The sequence below is a fragment of the Sciurus carolinensis genome, chromosome 5 (genome assembly GCF_902686445.1).
Source record: "Sciurus carolinensis chromosome 5, mSciCar1.2, whole genome shotgun sequence".
In the NCBI taxonomy this organism is placed as follows: Eukaryota; Metazoa; Chordata; class Mammalia; order Rodentia; family Sciuridae; genus Sciurus; species Sciurus carolinensis.
The window spans coordinates 11,059,368-11,078,666 of record NC_062217.1 but is presented as its reverse complement, the minus strand read 5'-3'; the positions used below and the strand labels follow the sequence as shown (position 1 = coordinate 11,078,666).

The 19,299-nt window shown below is 38.1% G+C and overlaps 1 protein-coding gene across 2 annotated transcripts in view; it reads left to right on the top strand.

The window, feature by feature from the left end:
• Positions 1–19,299, top strand: part of Pcca (propionyl-CoA carboxylase subunit alpha) — a 358,996-nt gene that overhangs the window by 135,431 nt on the left and 204,266 nt on the right. For both annotated transcript variants that reach the window (XM_047554213.1, XM_047554212.1), the window contains 3 exons: positions 7,865–7,943; positions 14,357–14,459; positions 18,107–18,201. In XM_047554213.1, the coding sequence (XP_047410169.1) occupies positions 7,865–7,943; positions 14,357–14,459; positions 18,107–18,201 (277 nt within the window). The remainder of the gene's footprint in view (positions 1–7,864; positions 7,944–14,356; positions 14,460–18,106; positions 18,202–19,299) is intronic.

The window sequence follows — 19,299 nt, the reverse complement described above, 5'->3', positions numbered from 1 at the left end:
TTTTGTAACTATTTTCTCCTAATCTGTGACGTGTACTTTCATTCTCTTAAGAATGTCTTTTGGCAATGCCTGTAATCCCAGTGACTCAGGAGACTGAGGCAGGAGGATCATGAGTTCAAAGCCAGCCTCAGCAACAGCAAGGTGCTAAGCAACTCAGTGAGACCCTATCTCTAAATAAAATACAAAATAGGACTGGGGATGTGGCTCAGTGGTTGAGTGCCCCTGAAATCAATCCCTGGCACCCATGCCCCCCTCCAAAAATGAATGTCTTTTGTATAGAAGTTTTAAATTTTAGTAAAGGTTGATTTATCAGTGTTTTTTCTTTCATGGATTCTTCCAGAGATAATATAGTTTTGCATGATAAGATCCATTTTGAGTTCTTTTTTTGGTGAAGCATGTAAGAACTGTTAGATTCTTTCTTCCCTCCCTCCCTTCCTTCTTTCTTTCCTTCCTTCTTTTTTGTATGAATATCCAGTTGTTCAGCATCACTCATTGAAAACCTGTCTCCATTTGATTGCCTTTGCTTCTTGGTCAAAGTTTAGTTGAGTGTACTTGTGGACATCTATTTCTGGATTCTTTCTGTTGCATTAACTCAGCTAGTCCTTCACTAGTATCCTGCTGTTTTGGTTGCTGTAGCTTCATAATAAATCTTCAAGATGTAGAGTATCACTCTTTTGAATTTGTTCTTATCTTTTAATATTGTGTTATCTATTCTGGGTATTTTGTCTTTCCATATAAACTTGAGAATCAGTTGTTGATATCCACAAAATCCACAAATAACTTGCTGGGATTTTGATTTACGTTCAACCTATAGGTTAAGTTGCAGATAATTGATCTTAACAGTACCAAATCTTCCTGTTCATAAATGTGGAGTGTTTCTCCATTGAAGTCTTCTTTAATTACCTTATTCAGAGTTTTAGTCTTCCTCATAGACATTCTGTGCACATTTTATTATTTTATGTCTGTTTCAATTTTTGAATGCTAATATAAATGATATCACATCTTAAATTTCATATTTTAGTTATTCATTGCTGTATACAGGAAGACAATCTACTTCTTTTAAAAGTATTTCTACTTGTAGATGAATACATAACTTTATTTTGTTTATTTATTTATTTTATGTGGTGCTGAGGATCAAACCCAGTGCCTCACCCGTATTAGGCAAGCCCTCCACTGAGCCACAGCCCAGCCCAGGAATGCAATCGACTCTTGTATGTTAACCTTATATCCTGCAATCTTGCTGTAATTGCTTAGGGGATTTGCTGTTGATTTTTTAAATAGATTTTCTTTGTATAAAATCATATTATCTGTTAAAGAAGGCATTTTTATTTCTTCCTTCACATTCTCTTTATTCTTTATTTCCTTTTCTTGACAGGAATGCTAAAAGGTAAATCCTTGCCTTGTTCCTTGTTTGGAGTTCTCAGTGCTTAAAAAGTTTTGGATTATGTAGAATTTCAGATTTCAGATTTTTAAATTTGGAAAACTGTATTGATAAAGTCTATGTAAGTATTCTAAAATCTGCAAAGCTCTGAAATCTGAAATACTTGTGTCCCCAATCATTTTGGGTAAGTGATGCTCAGTCTGTAAGATTTATGACAGATGTTTTAAGGATCTTTGTTTCTGTTTCCGTTTTCCTTCTCATATGGATCCCATTTTGTCCTCTTCATCATATAACCTCTTAATTTTTACTGGATTGTGGACATTGTGAATATTGTGTATTTGGATTTTGTTATATTTATGTAAAAGGTATTGAAGTTAAATTTTATTTGACAAGTAAATTAATTGATGTGCAGGCTAATATCTTTCAGGCCATTTTTTTGTCTTAAAAAATTTTTTTTAGTTATAGATGGATGCAATACCTTTAGTTTATTTATTTATGTGGTGCCAAGGATTGAATCCAGTGTCCCACAGGTAGCAGGCAAGCACTCTACCACTGAGCTACAACCCCAACCCATCAGACCTGTTTTTAAGTCTTACAGCACATCTAGAGTGGTCCTTTCTGGTGTTCTAACTTGTTTAATTAAACTAGTATATGTTAAGCTGCCTCTCTCTCTCTTTTCCTCACTACCTGTCCTTGGGTTCAGGATTTCTACTTCATTGTACGTCTATGGTTTTTTTTTAGTTTTATGTAAACTCATCAGAATGTAAGGCAGGAGGTATGATTTCATGCATGGCTTAATAAAATTTCACTGACCTTGTGTGTGGCTTGGGTGGGGGCAGAGGCAGTGGTAGGGAGTTCTGTTAGGAGGCCACTGTAGGAGTCTTAGGCAAGTGATGGTGTGGTTTGTGTGATTGTGATTGTGGTTACAAAGAAAAGTGAATGAATTTGATTTCCTATGGCACCGAGAGAGTTCATCCCATCCAACAGCTGTACTCCCGGGACTTATCTTCCAGCACTTATGCAGGGTTCTAGACAGCAGGCACACAGATATTCATGGGAACATTCTGTGTATAAAAACAATCAAAATCAGAACCTTTACAGGATAATGCTATATATATTCATGAGGTAAAATATATTACAGCAGTAAAAATAAATGATCTGCATCTATTTATATGGTCAACTAGAACATTCATGTAGTAACTATGATTTTGCACATTATTGTCTAGACCCTGTTTCAGCCAGTGGAGAAGCAACAGTGAAGACAGGCAAAGATCTTTGTCTTAATTTTTAAAAAGCTCATTTTTCAGTGAATAATGTAGAATTGATTAAAGTAAGAATCATTAATTTTCATTATTACCACTGGGTGAGATATTGTTTGCATATAGGATACTCATGATTTTTGAAGTGTCAGCCCACAGATGGTTTGCAGGTTACAGAAGGAAAATGGCATGTTTTCTGTGAGGAAGTTTAATATACACCACCTTAAGTAATCAAACCTAACTTTATAGGTAATGAGACAAATGGAGTTTTGTTTTTTCTTGTGTGATGCAAAAATGAAGATAGAATGTCAGTTATATAGTATGTAAAATTGCTTGTTAGACATTTTTTGTTGTTAATCTAAATTAAATGAGTGCATAATCAAATTCATTCAGATTGTGGAATATTTTGTAAAATGACCAACCTGAATTCTTCAAAAATGTCACTGTCTTGAAGCATATCCCCCAAAACAAAAGCAAAAATACACACCCCAAACGTTCAGTCAGCTGTTCGACAATGAATGCGCTTGAGGAAATGTGCCCGCTGCAGCGCACCTCTGATTCCCAGCCTGACACCCAGCCTTCACCTGGGGATCTCCTTCCTCTCTGTGTTGGGTCTTTTCTTCCTGAGGCCATTATTTTCTTCTCCTCTGAGGCCCATTATGGGGGTCTATTCTATCCATGGAGAGGACAGCCCCTACTCCCTGGCTATCTTTTATTTTCTTTTTACTTTGAACCTTTCTTTTAGGAAACAAAAGCCTTGCAATTAATTATAGATTTCCCAAGTGTTTTTAAAAGAAGATTCCCCCTCCACCACCAAGAGTCACATCTCCTCTTTGATCCACTAGAGGTTTCTGATTAGCACCACTAAATTTGGAATAGGACAATTCCCAAAAAATATCTCACTTCTCCCTTCTTTTTGCTTTCCTTCTCCACTAGTTATTGTTTCCTATGAAGTTTTAGTTTAAGAGCCTGTAGGTAAAAAGATGAAATAAAATTATTTATTCTGTGAATTATGAGTATTGGATCAAAATGTTTTATCAGCTTGTCAGTTACCAGGTTGTGCCAGTGTGTGTGAGGTGGCGTTTGCTTGAAGAGTAAATTATTTATTGTGTCTTATGTAGGTGAACACAGCCTATCAGTCATCCAGAGGGCTCTTCTTTTGACTTGGAATCTATAACTAAACAGGAAGCTCCTAAGTCTCTGGAGTTTTCCTTCATCTATTTACCTTCCATATGCAAACTATCACTGACTCCAATTCTAAAACAAACTTCAAATCTCTCTCTCTCTCTCTCTCTCTCTTCCTCTTCCTCTTCCTCTTCCTCTTCCTCTTGGACCAGCCAAATCCAAGTCGCAGCTTTCTGTCACCTAGAATGCTTATTGCAAAGGTTTCCCAATGAGTCTCCCAGTTCCCACAACTCATTTATTGCATGCAGTCAAAATGAGCATGAATACTCTCTCAGGCTACTTCTCTCCCCGTCTGATACCTTGCAACTTGTCCTTTTGTCCGGAGTATTCCTTCTTTGTTGACTTTTCTGAGGGCTAGCTCTATCTTATCATCCAGATCCAGTCTCAAGGTTGGTTTCCTCAGAGAACCCTTTTCAAGGAACAATTACCCTAGTCACCTTTCTGTGTGTTGTTTTTATGGTAGCTGTTAACCACTCTAACATTTGTGTGTGTATGCTATACACATATGTGATAATATGTACGTGTGTGTGTAAGACACGTGTTTAGGTGCATGCGTATTTGTTTAAGGTCTATGCATATTCGTGTGGCATTTTCTAATCTGTGGTAGACTCTGTGAGGGCAGGAATCTTTCTGAATTGTTCGTCCTTGTATCCCCCAGAACTAGATCCATGGCAAATCATATATATTCAGTGAGCATTTTGAGCTAATGAATGAAAATTGGGTAGTGGAATTAGAAAGAAGCGTGGACAACATGCCACGCTTTTTGTTGCAAGCTAACAGAACCAGGGAAGGTGTCTTGTCCCGCAGTCAAACCTAAAGTTGCTGCTTCTCAACCTGAGGTTGCAGACTGGTCTGAAGGTGTGCAGGTGCCCTCGGAACCTATCCAGCAGTTCCTTCTGAACACTGGTCTGCATCTCCCACTGCTCAGCCTACTGAGTGGGTAGGAACACCCACTGAGTGGTCTTGAGCTGTTCTGCAGACACTTATTAAGCAAAATGAAAATAAGGTTATGGAAAATAAACACCAGTTTCTTAAAAAAAAAAAAAAGAAAAAGAAAAAGAAAGTCGAGTCTGGAAAAGTAGGAATAGAAATCTTGTGGCACTTTGGTAACCTCGGTTCTTACATTTCCTTAACACCTTTTTCTTGTGTAGCATTTGGTACATTTGTATTGGAGGTGTGCCTTTCTCTTCCTGTGTAGGATGGAAGTGAGGAGTAGAGACCACCTCCTTGCTGGGGTGTCAGCAGGCAGGTTACATCTGTCTCTGGGTCTTGGGGTGGGGGAGGCAGTGGCAGCAGGTATCAATGAAAGGACCCTAAAGGCACTGGGCCTTGAGTTCCACATTTTTTTTTTTTTTCAAAGTAATCTTCATACCTGGAGATTTGCCTCCTTTGAAAGCTTGTGGAACTTGTATTGTTGTTATGCTAAGGAAACATGTCAACTGAAGAATATAAAATTAAAACATGAATCGTAGACAAAAGCCAAACAAGAGTGGGGGCTCCAGTGAATAAGAGAATGCAGGAGAACCGGTAAAACCCCAGGTCCATGCTAGGTAGGAGGGGCAGCAGCCGTCGACTTGCTGAGCATTTCTGATTTTCCGGGAAAAATCAACTTTCACCGAATCTTTTATCCCTTCTATTTCCCTGCACCCTGTGACTTACCTAGGGTGGTGGAGACATAATAAGAAAGTAGTGATGAGGAGGGGCTAATGTTGTTTGATATTCTTCTTTGGCTGTCTTTGGCTTGTACATTCATGGCATGGTAATAGCATAAAAACAGGTAACGCCTGAAATTCAGTGATTTATTTTGCATAAGAACTTTAATAGAAAACCTTTCCCTTATATTATTTCAGAAGATAGCTCAAAAGTTAGACTAACAGAGTGTCACTTCTTCCAGTTTCTCCCTCTCTTCCTCCCAACCCTGTTATATCTGGTTCTTAGGCTTTGGTCAGGGAGTCCTGCCCCCGGGGTTAATGTGTTCACAGGCTTAATGCCTCATTGTCTTTTTTTGGGGAGCCCATATTGCCTCATTATGTCTTGCCCTATTTTCTAATCACTTCTCACCTTTTCTGAACATGAATAATTTCTTATTGACAAATTTTGTTGTTTCCCCAGTTATATCCCGATTTTTTTGTTTTGTTTTTACCATATTTTTTTGAAACTCACCAGTCACTGCATGGTCCAGGGCCCATCTTAAATGACTAAGATGAGATTAATACTAGAATCAAGAAAACCCTGCAAATTTCCTAATTCTCATAGGGATCCGAAAATGATAGCCATTGGAATGTGGACCTCATACTCTTGTGGTTTCCTGTTGCATGGATAGATAACATGTGGTGGTGAATTGATAATGTGTTTTTAGGGGGGGTATGGATCCATTTGTCTAAAAAAGACCTTGAGTTATTGTAAGTGGAATTTTGCAGGCAAAAAGTTCATAAAGGTTTGAATTGTTGGGGGGGTTCTTCACTCCTTAAAAAGCAGGCTGATTGTTTCTTACTGATTTCAATCTGGTACCTGTATGTGACTTCCATTGTAAGGTCACAGCATTGATTGAGACAATACCATTCTTGCTACTGTCCTGCAGGATCAAACTTCATGCAAGATTTCATGCAGCACCGACAATGAAAGCAAGCAAAATATTTTATATGCTGCCCGGGTCTGTGTTTTTGCTTCTTTTTCCTCTGGCAACCCCCAAGCTTCAACAGAAGTGTTCATTCTCTTCCTAAACTTGTCTCATGAGCACCTCAGTTTTGTTTCCTGAAATATTCAAATCCTGGTCCTCCTCTGCAGCCTCATTTAAAAGGCCCTTCCTATAGTGTATTTTTCTTACCCTTTTCTCTCCACCTTCCTGTGATCCCCTGCTCTCTGAGTCCCCAGTGATAGTTATTTAGGTACTTTGCCTCTCTTCCTGGATTATAAGGCCCTCTAAACAAGAACAATGTGGTGTTTGTCTTTCTTTTTCTCACTGACTTAACATTTTAAAAATAAACATAAACAACACGCTAAACATTTTAAATTGAATTAACTATAAAATATTTAGGAAGCAAGTGTCATTTTAACTAAGCTGAAGTTAAGGTGATGTTTTGTGGGTTGAGGGTCAAAGGTCTGTGACTTCTGGCCCCTCTTCCTTTTTCCTCTTAGATCTTATAGCCAGGGTTTAATGCTACTACAGAATCACAGGCCAGGGACAATCCTTTAAGGGCTCACTGACTGCTTCTTTCTTCAGGAAAGATCATAAACACATAGTCTTAAACATATGAGCCTTTCCACAGTGTTTCCAGAAAACCTTGAGATAAGGGGACATGATAGCTTTTCTTGAGGTACTGTCAGGATGACTGTTGCTGTGGAAAACTTTACCTTAATGCTCAGTCTTCTAACAACAACTTTACGATTTCCTTTTCTTTAACCAACACTGGCTGGAAGTGCCTTTGTTTTGGACCTCACTTTGTGTCTTCCCGACCCCTGGAGTAGTGCTTCTCACTGTTAGTGAGTCCTCCAGCTTCTCTCCAGCTCTTAATATAACAGCCACGCGTGATTTTTCTCAGTACCATCAGGTTTTGCTGATAAAGCTGTAGGCATTCCCTGTGACTTTCAGATGAAAATACTTATATACCTGGAAATCACAACATTTGAAAAAAGGGAATTCAATTTGTTAAACATGCCAACAGATGGAGGAAATTTGTGTGTTTGTGTTTCCTAGTGCTGTGGAAGTTGCTTCTTTTATCTTTGACTGGTTAATACTCCATTGATTTCTGATTTTGGGATTCACTGTCAAATATTTATTTTAGCTTTTATTTTATTACTAGGAAAATGCTATGTTTATTGATGCAAGTAGCCTTTTTTCTTTTAAAACGGCCACATTCTCATTTTATAAATGTATATTTGATCATCACACTGATGTTATTTTCCTGACTCGGAAGAAAGGAACTTTTAAATAAATTAGTTATTGTCTTCTGCGTTATTGAACATGTGGTCAGTTGTCATGTTCATACATCCAGATGATCAAAGTCTGAACTTCTGTCCAATTCCTCCCTGCGGCTAGGCTACCCGGTCATGATCAAGGCCTCAGCAGGCGGTGGCGGGAAAGGCATGCGCGTCGCTTGGAATGATGAGGAGACCAGGTGAGCCGCTGTCCAAAATGTACTTTTGATGAAAATTGCAGTTGCCAGAGTTTTATTAAGCTGGCAGGTAAACAGATACTAACAGCATAATGGAGTAATTACAATAACCACTTAATTTTTACCTTTTTGAATGGGGGAAAATTGAAATTATGCAGAAGCCTTCATTTTTTATATTTTGATGATGATTGTCCCATAATAGGCTTATAAAGGTATTTTAAAACATTAACAAAGGACTTTTCGTTTTTACAGTATATTCTAAAAAATATAGTTATTGTATTTTCTAGGCAGAAATTACTGACATTTGACTGGCTAATTTGAAAGGTAGTCTGAGGATTTCAACCAAGTATATTTAAGAGTTGGCACAATTTCACTGAGGGTTTGTGTCAGGGCTGTGGCTACAGCTCAGTGCTAGAGTACTTGCTCAGCATGCATGAGACCCCGGGTTCCACCCCCAGTACTGTAGAAAAACAAAAACACAACAATAATAAAAAGAGTTTATGTCTTTCCTCAATAGTTACTTGCTTTGCTTTGCTAGTCCATAAAAGTAGTGAACTAGTTTGACATTTTATAGTGTGAAACATATTCTTTTTCCTTCTGAGGATGAAATGGTTGCATGTCTTTTATATACAGTGCACTCTGTTGTAAATTTAGATCACTTTCTTTTTACTAGTTTCAGAAATCAAGAGTAACTTTCAAGAGAGAGGCAAAATTTTTAAAAAAATCCAGTGTGGGACTGGGTATATATCTTAGTTGGTGGAGTGCTTGCCTCGCAAGCACAAGGCCCTGGGTTCAATCCCCAGCACCACCAAAACAAACAAACAAACAAAAATTCAGTGCATCAGTGACATTATAGTGATTAGAAAGAAGTGGTTTAAGAAACTGCCTAATAGAAGTAGGTTTAAGGAACTCTGTTCAGATGTATTTTCAGATTTGGCAGCAGGAGAAGTGTTATTTTTAGAGATGGTAGGATGACAAATCACAAATGGTTTGCTTTTTTTATTGTTAGGTTGTCTCTCTTGTCTTTTCTCCATCCAGAAATCATCTGGCCTTTCAAATGCTCAATTCTGCTCTCTCCTCCTTTGCTCATTTCCTTCCCCAGTCACTTCCTTCTTAAAGCTCTTAGAAACACAAATCTGGATTTATTAGTGTGAAAATCATCCAATACAGTGGGATCCAAACCTAATTAAAAATAGGAGGTTCTGAAGGAAGCAGTTACCTCGAGAATCTCCTGACCACTCTGTGTTCTCCTTTAAGACCTCATGGGAAGGCACTGTGTTGGGGACTGACAGAGTGTCAGCTCTATAGGACACTGAAGCACAACACCACTGTTTCTTTGGTTGACACCAGGAAAGGTGTTTGGCTTATGTTGTGAGGTTGACGGTCTGTAAATACCAACCTCACTCTCACAGTGGTTCTGGTCCCAGGTATTGACCAAGGTCACAGAGATGCCCCTCTTCCCTGTTCTGCTAACCCAGCAAGAAGAAATGCAGTGTTTGGATTTCTTTTGCCAACCTCTGCCTGGGATGCATGTTTTCTCGTGGATAACAACAAACCAAACTACTAGTGGTATCTGTTGAACTTTTTACTGCTAGAAAATCATGTATTATCTCATTATGTTTTTGCAGATATCAAGTTATGCTGATCATTAACCCATTGATGGTGCTCATTATTTAACAAGGAACCACTTGTGTTTTTTTCTAAATGTTTAAAAAATTTTAATATCTGTATTTCAATATTATTTTGTTTCCTTTGCAATCCTATGTATTTTTAATTTTTAAATTATTAATTGATATTATTGCTGTTATTTGCAGTACTGGGGATAGAACCCAGGGCCCTGCTCATGCTACAAGCTGAGCTACACCCTGAGCTTGCTTGTAATCATAATTCCTTTTTTTTTTTAAAGAGACAGGATCTTGCTGTGTTGCTCAGGCTGGCCCCAAATTTCTGGGCTTAGGTCTTCTTCCTGAGTAGCTGGTATGACAGGCCTGTCCCATTGTGCCTGGTGAGCTCATGCATTTTATAACACTTGAAGCCTTATTTTGACAAGAAGTTTCTATGCTATGTCATCTTGTGAAAGGGATTCATGGCATAAACAAGGTTGGGAAATCCTGTGGTTGTGGTAATAGGAGTCAAACAAAATCACAGAAAATGATGTAAAACTACTGTGGAAGATGAAAATAGCATAAGAAAAATAAAAATGTGCAGAGACTTGAAGAGTCCTGGAGGGAATCCCCTCAGAGCACCATTGCCAGGCTTGTCCTTGCACGGAGCCTGCAGTGGAGCCAGGAGGTCACAATCTGGGCAGGGGCACAGCAGTGCAGCGGGCCTCTTGCAGGAGCATGAGACTGGGTGACATGGGATGGAAGACAGAAGGAAGCAGATCACCAGGCCTCCGTGGGGTCAGGGGAGATCCTGTTGGCTCTCAGTGAGATGGGAGCTGCTGGAGTGATTTGAGGAGGAAAGGCCACTATGGAACTTCAGATTCCTGACATTATGTCTACTTTTTTTAATTACAAAAACTCTCCAACATGTAAAAAGTAGAAGGATTTAATGAACTGTGTATATTATCCAGATTAACGAGTTGTGGGGAATTTGTGAGTGAGGTCTTACAAGGGCCACTCTGGTTGCTCTCTTGGTAGTGGACTTGAAGCGGGCAGAATCATGATCTTGAAATCGGAGAAACTGGTTAGGAGGCTGCTGTATAAGAAGAATGGTGTGATGGGGGTGGGAGGCGGCAAGAAAGAGTTTAATTTTGCAAGTAGAGGCAGGAGTCTGAGAGACTGGATGCAGAGTGAGAGCTCAAGGACGACGTGCTGCCGCTTTACCTGACTGTGTGTTCTTACTCTCTATTTGCTCTTAGTGCTGAATTTATATGAATTAAATGTATATGATACAACTCTGCTTTACTCGAAAATTTCTTGGGAAATGCTGAGAGATTAAGGTAAAGTGAGGGCTTTTGTCTTTCAAAGTGAAGAATGCTTCATTGGTCTGGTTCTTGGCCTCTCTCTAGAACTCTCTCAACCTGCTTAGCACCTTTTGGTAGAGCATTAATGAACTATGGGACGTTTTGAGTGGGCTGGCTAGAAGCTGTGGGTAGAAGCAAGCCGAAGCAGGGAGCTGTATTAGTCCCATCTTGACCTCAAAATCCATCCTGCTTGACATTTATCTTTCAAAGTTCAGGTTTAATATCTGAACTTTTCTTTCCTGTTTCTTGTTCTCAATTTTGAGTATAACTCCTTTGAACCAAAGGACCCTTCCATGGGTGGCTTGGGCTTCCTCACGGTTTGGAGGTTTTGAACTTCTACAAGGTGCTACAGTATCAGTTGGTTTAAGTCCAGGTGGAAGGTGTATTACTTTTTTTTTTTTTTTTTTGGTGGAGTGTATTTTGACATATTATATATATTACCTTTTTTTGACCCAGTCTTAGAAGTCGCACTGATTCCCCTCCACCATCCTCTGTTGATTGCCAGGGAGCAAGGGGAGAGGACCGTGACTCCACCTCCTCACCTGGATTCTTAGAACAGCACCTGGATGGGAGACACTGTCCTTGTCATCTTTGGAAAGAGGGTTGCTATATTCAACCTCTTCATAGGAAAGAGTGGCATAAGAAAGATACTGCAAACCATTTATTGGTTTGGTAAGAGGTGTATATTTAGTGAACATTATTTTTTCCTTCATTATTTTCCTCTTTTACATGATGTTATGTAGCAATTTCACTGAAAGCCCAACACTTATTTTTTATTGCTCTTCTTTCGTTCTCAAGTTTCTTATCAGACACTTCTCTAGGCTATTGTAAGGAACATGCTGTCTTCCATGAGGGATCATTCTTGCCAGTTTCCTGGCAGTGGGGCTTGCTGTGCTGTTGTTGGTAATGACCTTTAGAGTTTAGCATTTTCTGAAGTTGTTATATCCATTCATATGGCATCCTTTAGTAAATAATTTAACCCTTACTTGGCAAGTAAATGGCACACTGATTCAAAATATATTTACTTAGTTTATAAAAATAGATCATTTTCTAGCTAAATATATGACTCTAACTTGATCAACAAGCCATCTCTTTTCTTTAGATCAACAAGTAGCCCTGTTGGCTTTAATAATACATGCTCTTTGCTTTAAAAAGTTGCTCTTTATTCTGTGTTCATTTGGAAACTCCAAAACTCCAGAATGATTGAGATAAAGGTCTAGTGAACACCCACATATTTAACTTCCGTAATCATTCTTGTTGATGGTGCCACAGCTGTTCCATTCTTTCCTTTCCTCTCTCCCCCTCTTGATGAATAAATTTCTTTGTGTGTAAGCCACTACATTTTATCATTCTTCTGATGCAGTGTAAAGTTTAGTGTAGCCATTAATTGCCCTTTTTTTTTGGTGGTGAACCCAGGGCCTTATGCATGCTGGACAAGCACTCTACCAACTGAGCTATATCCCCAGTCCTAATTGCTTTATCTTTTATCCTAAGAGGTATCTACCTCTTATAACAGGGAAATAGCATCTCTGTCTTGTCTTAGAATCATTAGAACATTGGAAAGATTTTTAAAAGAATATTCGATGTTACATAATAGATTGGGAAGAGAACCATGAAGGTGTTGAACACGGACTTAGATATTTTCATAATAATCTTTGACTTTCTTTCTCCTATCCAAATTTAAATGAGATGTATGACATGAATGGAAATGATTATGCCACTCACTTTAATGTGCCCACTAGACTTTAGGCCCTGTGAGGGATCTTGTTGTTTTACTTGTCATCCCAGTACCTCTGTAGTTCAGTGATTAGTAGTTACTTATTGGATGAATGTTATGATTGAATGCCACACAAGGTTTTTGTTTCTGTTTTTGTCCTGGGATCAAACCTAGGGCCTTGTGCATGCTAAGCATGTGTTCTACTGCTGAGCTATACCTCCAACCCCAAAGATATTCTTAATGCAAATTTCCTTCAGTTTAAAATATATCTGTGATGCTTTCAAACTTGATACTGCCCTTGGTGACTTTGATTTTTTTTTTTTACTTTTAGTGTTCTTGGTTTAAAAGCAAAATGAAACTTCTCAATCATTACAGCAGAGACAAACTGCAAAGTGCTGTGTTTTTTCTTTGTGAATTATAATATCCCATCTAATAAAAGTTGGTTATGTGGTATTAAAACAATGATTCATTGTACCTCTGGTTTCTTTGAAGTTTGCAGTCTCCTGAGATCTGAACTACATATCCCTAAATCAAAGATGTAATCGAAGACTAAGAAAACCCAATGCCTTTTATCTGAGAGCAGAGAGTTTTGCCACATTTGGAAATTTGTCTTCTAGTCAGTGTTTACCTGCAATGTTATATGTTTCAAGCACAAAACAAACAGGTCAGGTAGTTATTTTTCATATTGCCAGATGAGCTGTTTAGAAATTAAAGGATTAGAAGAACTTGGTTTTAATTGTTTATGTTAAATACAAATATTTAACTGTTTATTAAAAGTAAAAGCAATTGGGCTGGGTTGTAGCTCAGTGGTAGAGCGCCTGCTTTGCACATGTGAGGCACTGGGTTCCATCCTCAGTGCCACATAAAAATAAAGTGAAGGTATTATGTCCATCTACAACTACAAAAATAATAAAAAAAGTAAAACAAGTGAAAGGAATTAAGTTTTGTATTCTGAATATATCAATGAGCATACAATTCTCAATCAGTTTTAGTAAGTTTGTTTTTAATGGATTGACCAAATATGCCTATTTTATATGCATTTTAATAAGAATGATTTAAATTATTTTAGTTTGGGATCAACATTATAGAAAAAAATAATTAAATCCATGTTATTTTCAAAAATTCTTTTAGTTATTAATTTTGAATAATTTTAAAGATAAAATTGTAAGGGCCCGATGGTGGGTGGGAGGCAGCATAGAGCACGGTGGGCAGGCAGAGTACGAGGACCTGCTCCCGGGAATCTCCCTGACTGCACAGTCAGTCTCAGCGAGCGTTCGCTGTGGTTCTGGACCAGCTGTGCCGTTGGCCAGGCCCTTGCTGGATTTGTCTGTACTTCTGTCTTCTGAGACAAGTGGCTGCACATTTTAGTTGGGGAGTGGTGGTGTGTGGAATGGAGATCTATTAAGGTCCAAGAAATGGGGTTGATTTTCAGTGCTTGTATAGCTGATTAAAATCTCTTAGTTATCAGTTGGTGAAGTAAATGCTGGAATTCTTGCTTCAAAAGAAAATCTATACACAGGGATGTTAAATAACCCACTGAAGATCATGGAGCTAGTAAGTGGAGGGATTGCAGTTCAAGCAGAGTTAATTTGGTTATCTGTACATTGAGTAAATTTTTTTCTGCTTTGTTCTGAAATATGTCAAAATAAATATTTAATTGTTTTTGTTTTCTTTATAAAGAGTACTGTATTTGTTTTGCTAGTCTAATTATTCTTCCATTTTTCTTTACAGGGAGGGGTTTAGATTTTCATCTCAAGAAGCTGCTTCTAGCTTTGGTGATGATCGACTACTAATCGAAAAATTTATTGATAACCCTCGTCATATAGAAATCCAGGTTGGTACATTTTAAGGTGCTTTCTAATTATGACTTTTAAACAGTGTCATTCAATGTTATTGGAAACATATCCCTTCTTCCATTTAGAGTGATTGTGAATTGTTCTGGTGTGTTTGAATAAGTCCAAATAAATTGATGACCTGCTTTTGGAATTTCCTATACTTCCCATCAGAGTGCTAGGATGTTGGTTGGGATGGAAATGATACAAAACCCACCTCCAGAAAGAAGCAGTCCCAACATGTCTGTCAGGCTGAGTGTCCTCCACCTGCAGAATTGTTCAGTCCTCTTTCAAGATTGGGCCATCTTGGGACTTTTTTTTTTTTTAAGGAGTCCTGATCTGGACTCCATATCATTTTAGTTTACCAGACGTCTGTGCCTCAACGTGGCAGGAGTTCTGCTGGGAGCTGGTTGCATGGAGATGAGCAAATCACAGCTTCTGTTCAGATTAAGATTCAAAGTGGTTGTGGAGTGTGGATGTCAGCAAAACAGAACATACAGAAAACAGTAACTCCACTGAAGTTTTCATTAGTCAGAAAAGTCTTCATGCTAAGTTTACGCCTATGACTATGAATTGGCAAGTCACACCTAAATTGATAAAAGGTGACTATCAAATTAGAAACCACTGAATTTAAAGTTCAGTGATAACTTTACATAGATATTATTTATGGGTAGAGAACCTCCGGGACTGGGGATATGGCTCAGTGCCTTGCATGCACTCTACCAACTCAATTCCCCAAGTTCAATCCCCAGCACCACCAAAAAAAAAAAAAAAAAAAAAAAAAAAAAAAAAAAAAAAATCTTGTAAATCCTCAAATTTTCCAGAGTAGAAAAAATATGGGAGTGTATCATCCTTGGTAGGTTTGAAACATTGAGCATAAGCTGTTTCTTTCCCAGGCTAGCTAGATTTGTTTTTGTTTGTTGGGGTTTTGGTTTTAGATTTCTAAATTGAGATATCTTGTATATACAGTGAAGTCCACAAATCTTAACTGTACAACTCAATAAATTTTTTATACAGCATAAATATATAATAACCATGAAGATCTAGATATGAAAATTTCTGTTAAATCAAAAGATTCTCTTACACCACTTCCCAGTTGGTCCCACTCCTAGACTAGTGCAAGTACCTGCCTGCTGTTTTTACATCTAGCATCATAGATTAGGTGGTTTCTTTCTTTCTTTCTTCTGTGCTGGAGGTCAAGCCCAGGGCATGCTTCGCAAGCACTAAGCTACCCACTCCATCCCACAGGTTAGTTCTGGCTATTCTTAAACTTCAGGCAGGGCTTTGGATATAGGGTTATAGCTGAGTAAGAGCCAATGCTTAGCATGCACAAGGCCCTGACTTCCCTCTCCATCACCACAAAAGCAAGCTTCATCTAAATGGAATCATACAATACATAATTGTTTGTTCATATTTTTTTATATAATGTTATATATTTGAGATTTATGTCTCTTGATTACCTTTTGTTGAGTAAAAACCCACCTCAGAATGCAGTGATGTAAAACATTCATTCGTGCTATTAGAATACCACTTATATTACTTAGACTTTAGGTACCTGAGTTTGCTGAGAGACCATGAGGTTCTTGAGGGCAGAGTCTGGGTCTTAGTTGCTCTTCCCAGCAACCAGATCTTTTTCTTTCACACTGATGGCACTCAATAAATGTTTGTTGGTCTGTGTAAACTTAATATGTATCTGCTTCAACCTTTGAGCTTATTTTAATTAGCCATTGCCCACAATCTGCAAGATATTTTTAAACATAGGTGAAAATGTCTCTCAGCAGCTTAAGTGGGCAACATGGATGTTTCCCATATCTCATCTCTACTTGGAAGGTTTTTTTGTTTGTTTTAATATTTTTTTAGTTGTACATGGAAACAATACCTTTATTTTTATGTATTTATTTTTATGTGGTGCAGAGGATCAAATCCAGTGCCTCACATGCACTAAGCTAATGCTCTACCACTGAGCCACAACCCTAGCCCCCACGTGGAAGTTTTTTTAAAAATTATTTTTATGCAGTTTTCATCTGTTTGTGTTAAATGACTTGTGCACATTGTAAAGGGTATTCAGCAAAAGCAAGCATCCCTCTTCCCCTGTCTCCAGGCTCCCTGGTTTTGGTTCCTAGGTGTATGCACTGCTACTATTTCTTCAATGTCCACCCCATCTGGACTGGGGCACATGTGTGTGTGTATGTCACCTGTTGTTCTTCACAAGAGCAGTTGCACAATGCAGCCTCTGCCGTACTGACGCTGTGCACTGGCATGTGTGCTTACATCCTCACGTTGGTGATTCTGAAGGAGGGGACTAGGCATCCCCGGCCCAGCTCAGGGCTTACGTAGAGCGGCTGTTTTCATGAAACTTTTTATCAGGAAGTAATGTAACTTGGAGATTTTTCCACATTCAGTGCATGCCTATCTAGAAAGGGCTATATTAAAAGTTAAAACAGTTCATGGTGCATGTGAGGATTAACTTCCCTTACAAGCACTTTTTATTTATATTGTTTGCCAAAAAATTGTCATCAAATCATTTTTGTCCAATGCTTGGTAAATACCCAAAACTTTAAAAAGTCAACTGGGATACTATAAATGAATCTAATGTTTTGTAGTTGGAAATATTCTGAGAACTCTTGGTTATTTTGGCTTGCTTTATTTTCTAAGTCTACTTTTATTTCCTTGTCAACTAGAATAACAAAGGAGATTTAGAGTTATTTTAATGATTTAAAATATTTTTAACTGTACTTCAGGCAGTCACCTCTGAGTCTTGTAGTGTTTTCTTTCATTACTTGGAATGATTATTGAGTCTCAGATAGACTTTATTCCTAAAAATTAATCTTGCAGTTGTATTGTAGGTATTCATTTTATAGCTTACTATACCTGTTACAACTGTAATCTTTTTAAATTTGATTTTTCAATAGCTGTATAAAATATTAAGATGATATTATCTATTGTTTATAATGTATGAAGAAACAAAATAACTTGTCCCGGGAGGTCCAATAATTAGAATAAAATTAATGCCTAGTCTTCTAAAGTAGATTTTGCCTTTGTGAACCTAAAACATGCATTCAGGAATATACAAATGACCATCCAAACAATTCAACTTTCACCTGACTTCCAGTTTATTTCCCATTATTACAAATGTGAAAAAAATCTTATTAACCCCAAACCTTTTTACCAGTTTCCTATAACAAAGTAAAGCATAGTAAAGACATCCACATATAAATAGAAAATATCAGATTGCATCTAAATGCACAGAATATCACTTCCTGATGAATAAACATTGCATAAGGTGAACAACAAACAGATGTCTGCAATAACCCTGTGGTGGCTTTTCTAAGCACCACAGGCAGCCAAAGTTGTGACCCCTCTATCGACACTCCAGTTCTTCACAGAACACAGTAGATTCTGATGCTTTTCCTATCTTATTTGAAATGTAGCATGAGAATCTTTTCCTTAAACATTTTTGATAAAAACGTTTCATTGAATTTTGTGATTGTAAATATAAAACGTTTCTCTATTATTCTCTGTAAAGAGCACTTTGAGAGGTATGTATCTTTTATGAGGTTTGCATGTTAAAAACCAGGAGATGTTGTATAGTGGGGAAGATGTTAGCTGGACTCTTTCTCGGTGGGTGTGACTGTGTGTCTTTGCTCAGGTTTTAGGTGATAAACATGGAAATGCTTTGTGGCTTAATGAAAGAGAGTGCTCAGTTCAGAGAAGAAACCAGAAGGTAGTGGAGGAAGCACCAAGGTAAGAGTCTCTCACGGTGAATCTGCTTCCGTGTGTTTCTAGATTTCTTCTTCATTTTACCAGCCCACATTACTTTAACGTTAGCATAGACTCTATTAATGCCTACTTTTATAACTCAGAATGTGTCACTTGATCTTCCTCAGTACTGTATTGCATAAAAGTGAGGGAATATTGAAGAAGTATTTTTATAAGAAGAGAACCTTGGGTAGATAACTAGCTCTGATTTTTGCTGGCTTTAGGTAGTATAGAACCTGCTGGTATTTCATGAAATTTCCAGAGTATTAGTGATGGTTTCTTAAGTGGATCCTCAATTTTTCCTACCATGAAAGACTTCTGGGGTGTGGTTCTTGAGCATTCCTTGATTTATCAAAGCCACTTTGGGTACCCTCTAGGCTACCTTTCATGTGTTTTATGTGGTGGTTTCCTGAAGCCTCATTTCTAAGTTGACGCTAGGTTGGTATTTACATATATTCTGGTATTTCTTCTTAAAAAATTCCAGTTGAATGTACGTAGATTTTTTTTTTTTAAATTTCCAGGCACCAAAAAATACGTCCCACTTTATCTTTAATTAGCCTAGCCAGCATACCTTGATACAATGTAAAGTTTCTGAACAGAGTGTGAATGTGAATGAATTTTTAATTACAAGGTAATGGTAAAAATTAAACCATCTTTTAATTGTATTAGTTTAAAATAATCATAGGATGGTATAGTAGTTTGAAATGTTCCCCAGCTCCTTTGAACTTTCCTCACAGTGTGATAGGGTGAAGGGTCTATGTCACCTCCACTTGGTTCTGTGCCCTTCTAGTGCTTGACCAGTAGACTACATGGCAATGGTGCTGTACCATTTTCTGGCCTAGGCATCATGAAACTCCCAGCTTCTCCTTGTCTCTTGGGATGGCTGCTCTTAAAAACCTGCCACCATGCTGTGAAGAATGGCCAACTGCAGCCATGTGACAGAGGGCATAGGACAGGGACATAAGGAGGGAAGAAGAAAGGGCAAGGAATGTCCTCCCTATGCCTTTCCCCAGGAAGGGTCCTGGAAGCTGCAGTTCTCATTGCTTGGCATCAACCTTCAGTTACGCTCCTAGCCAGCTGTAG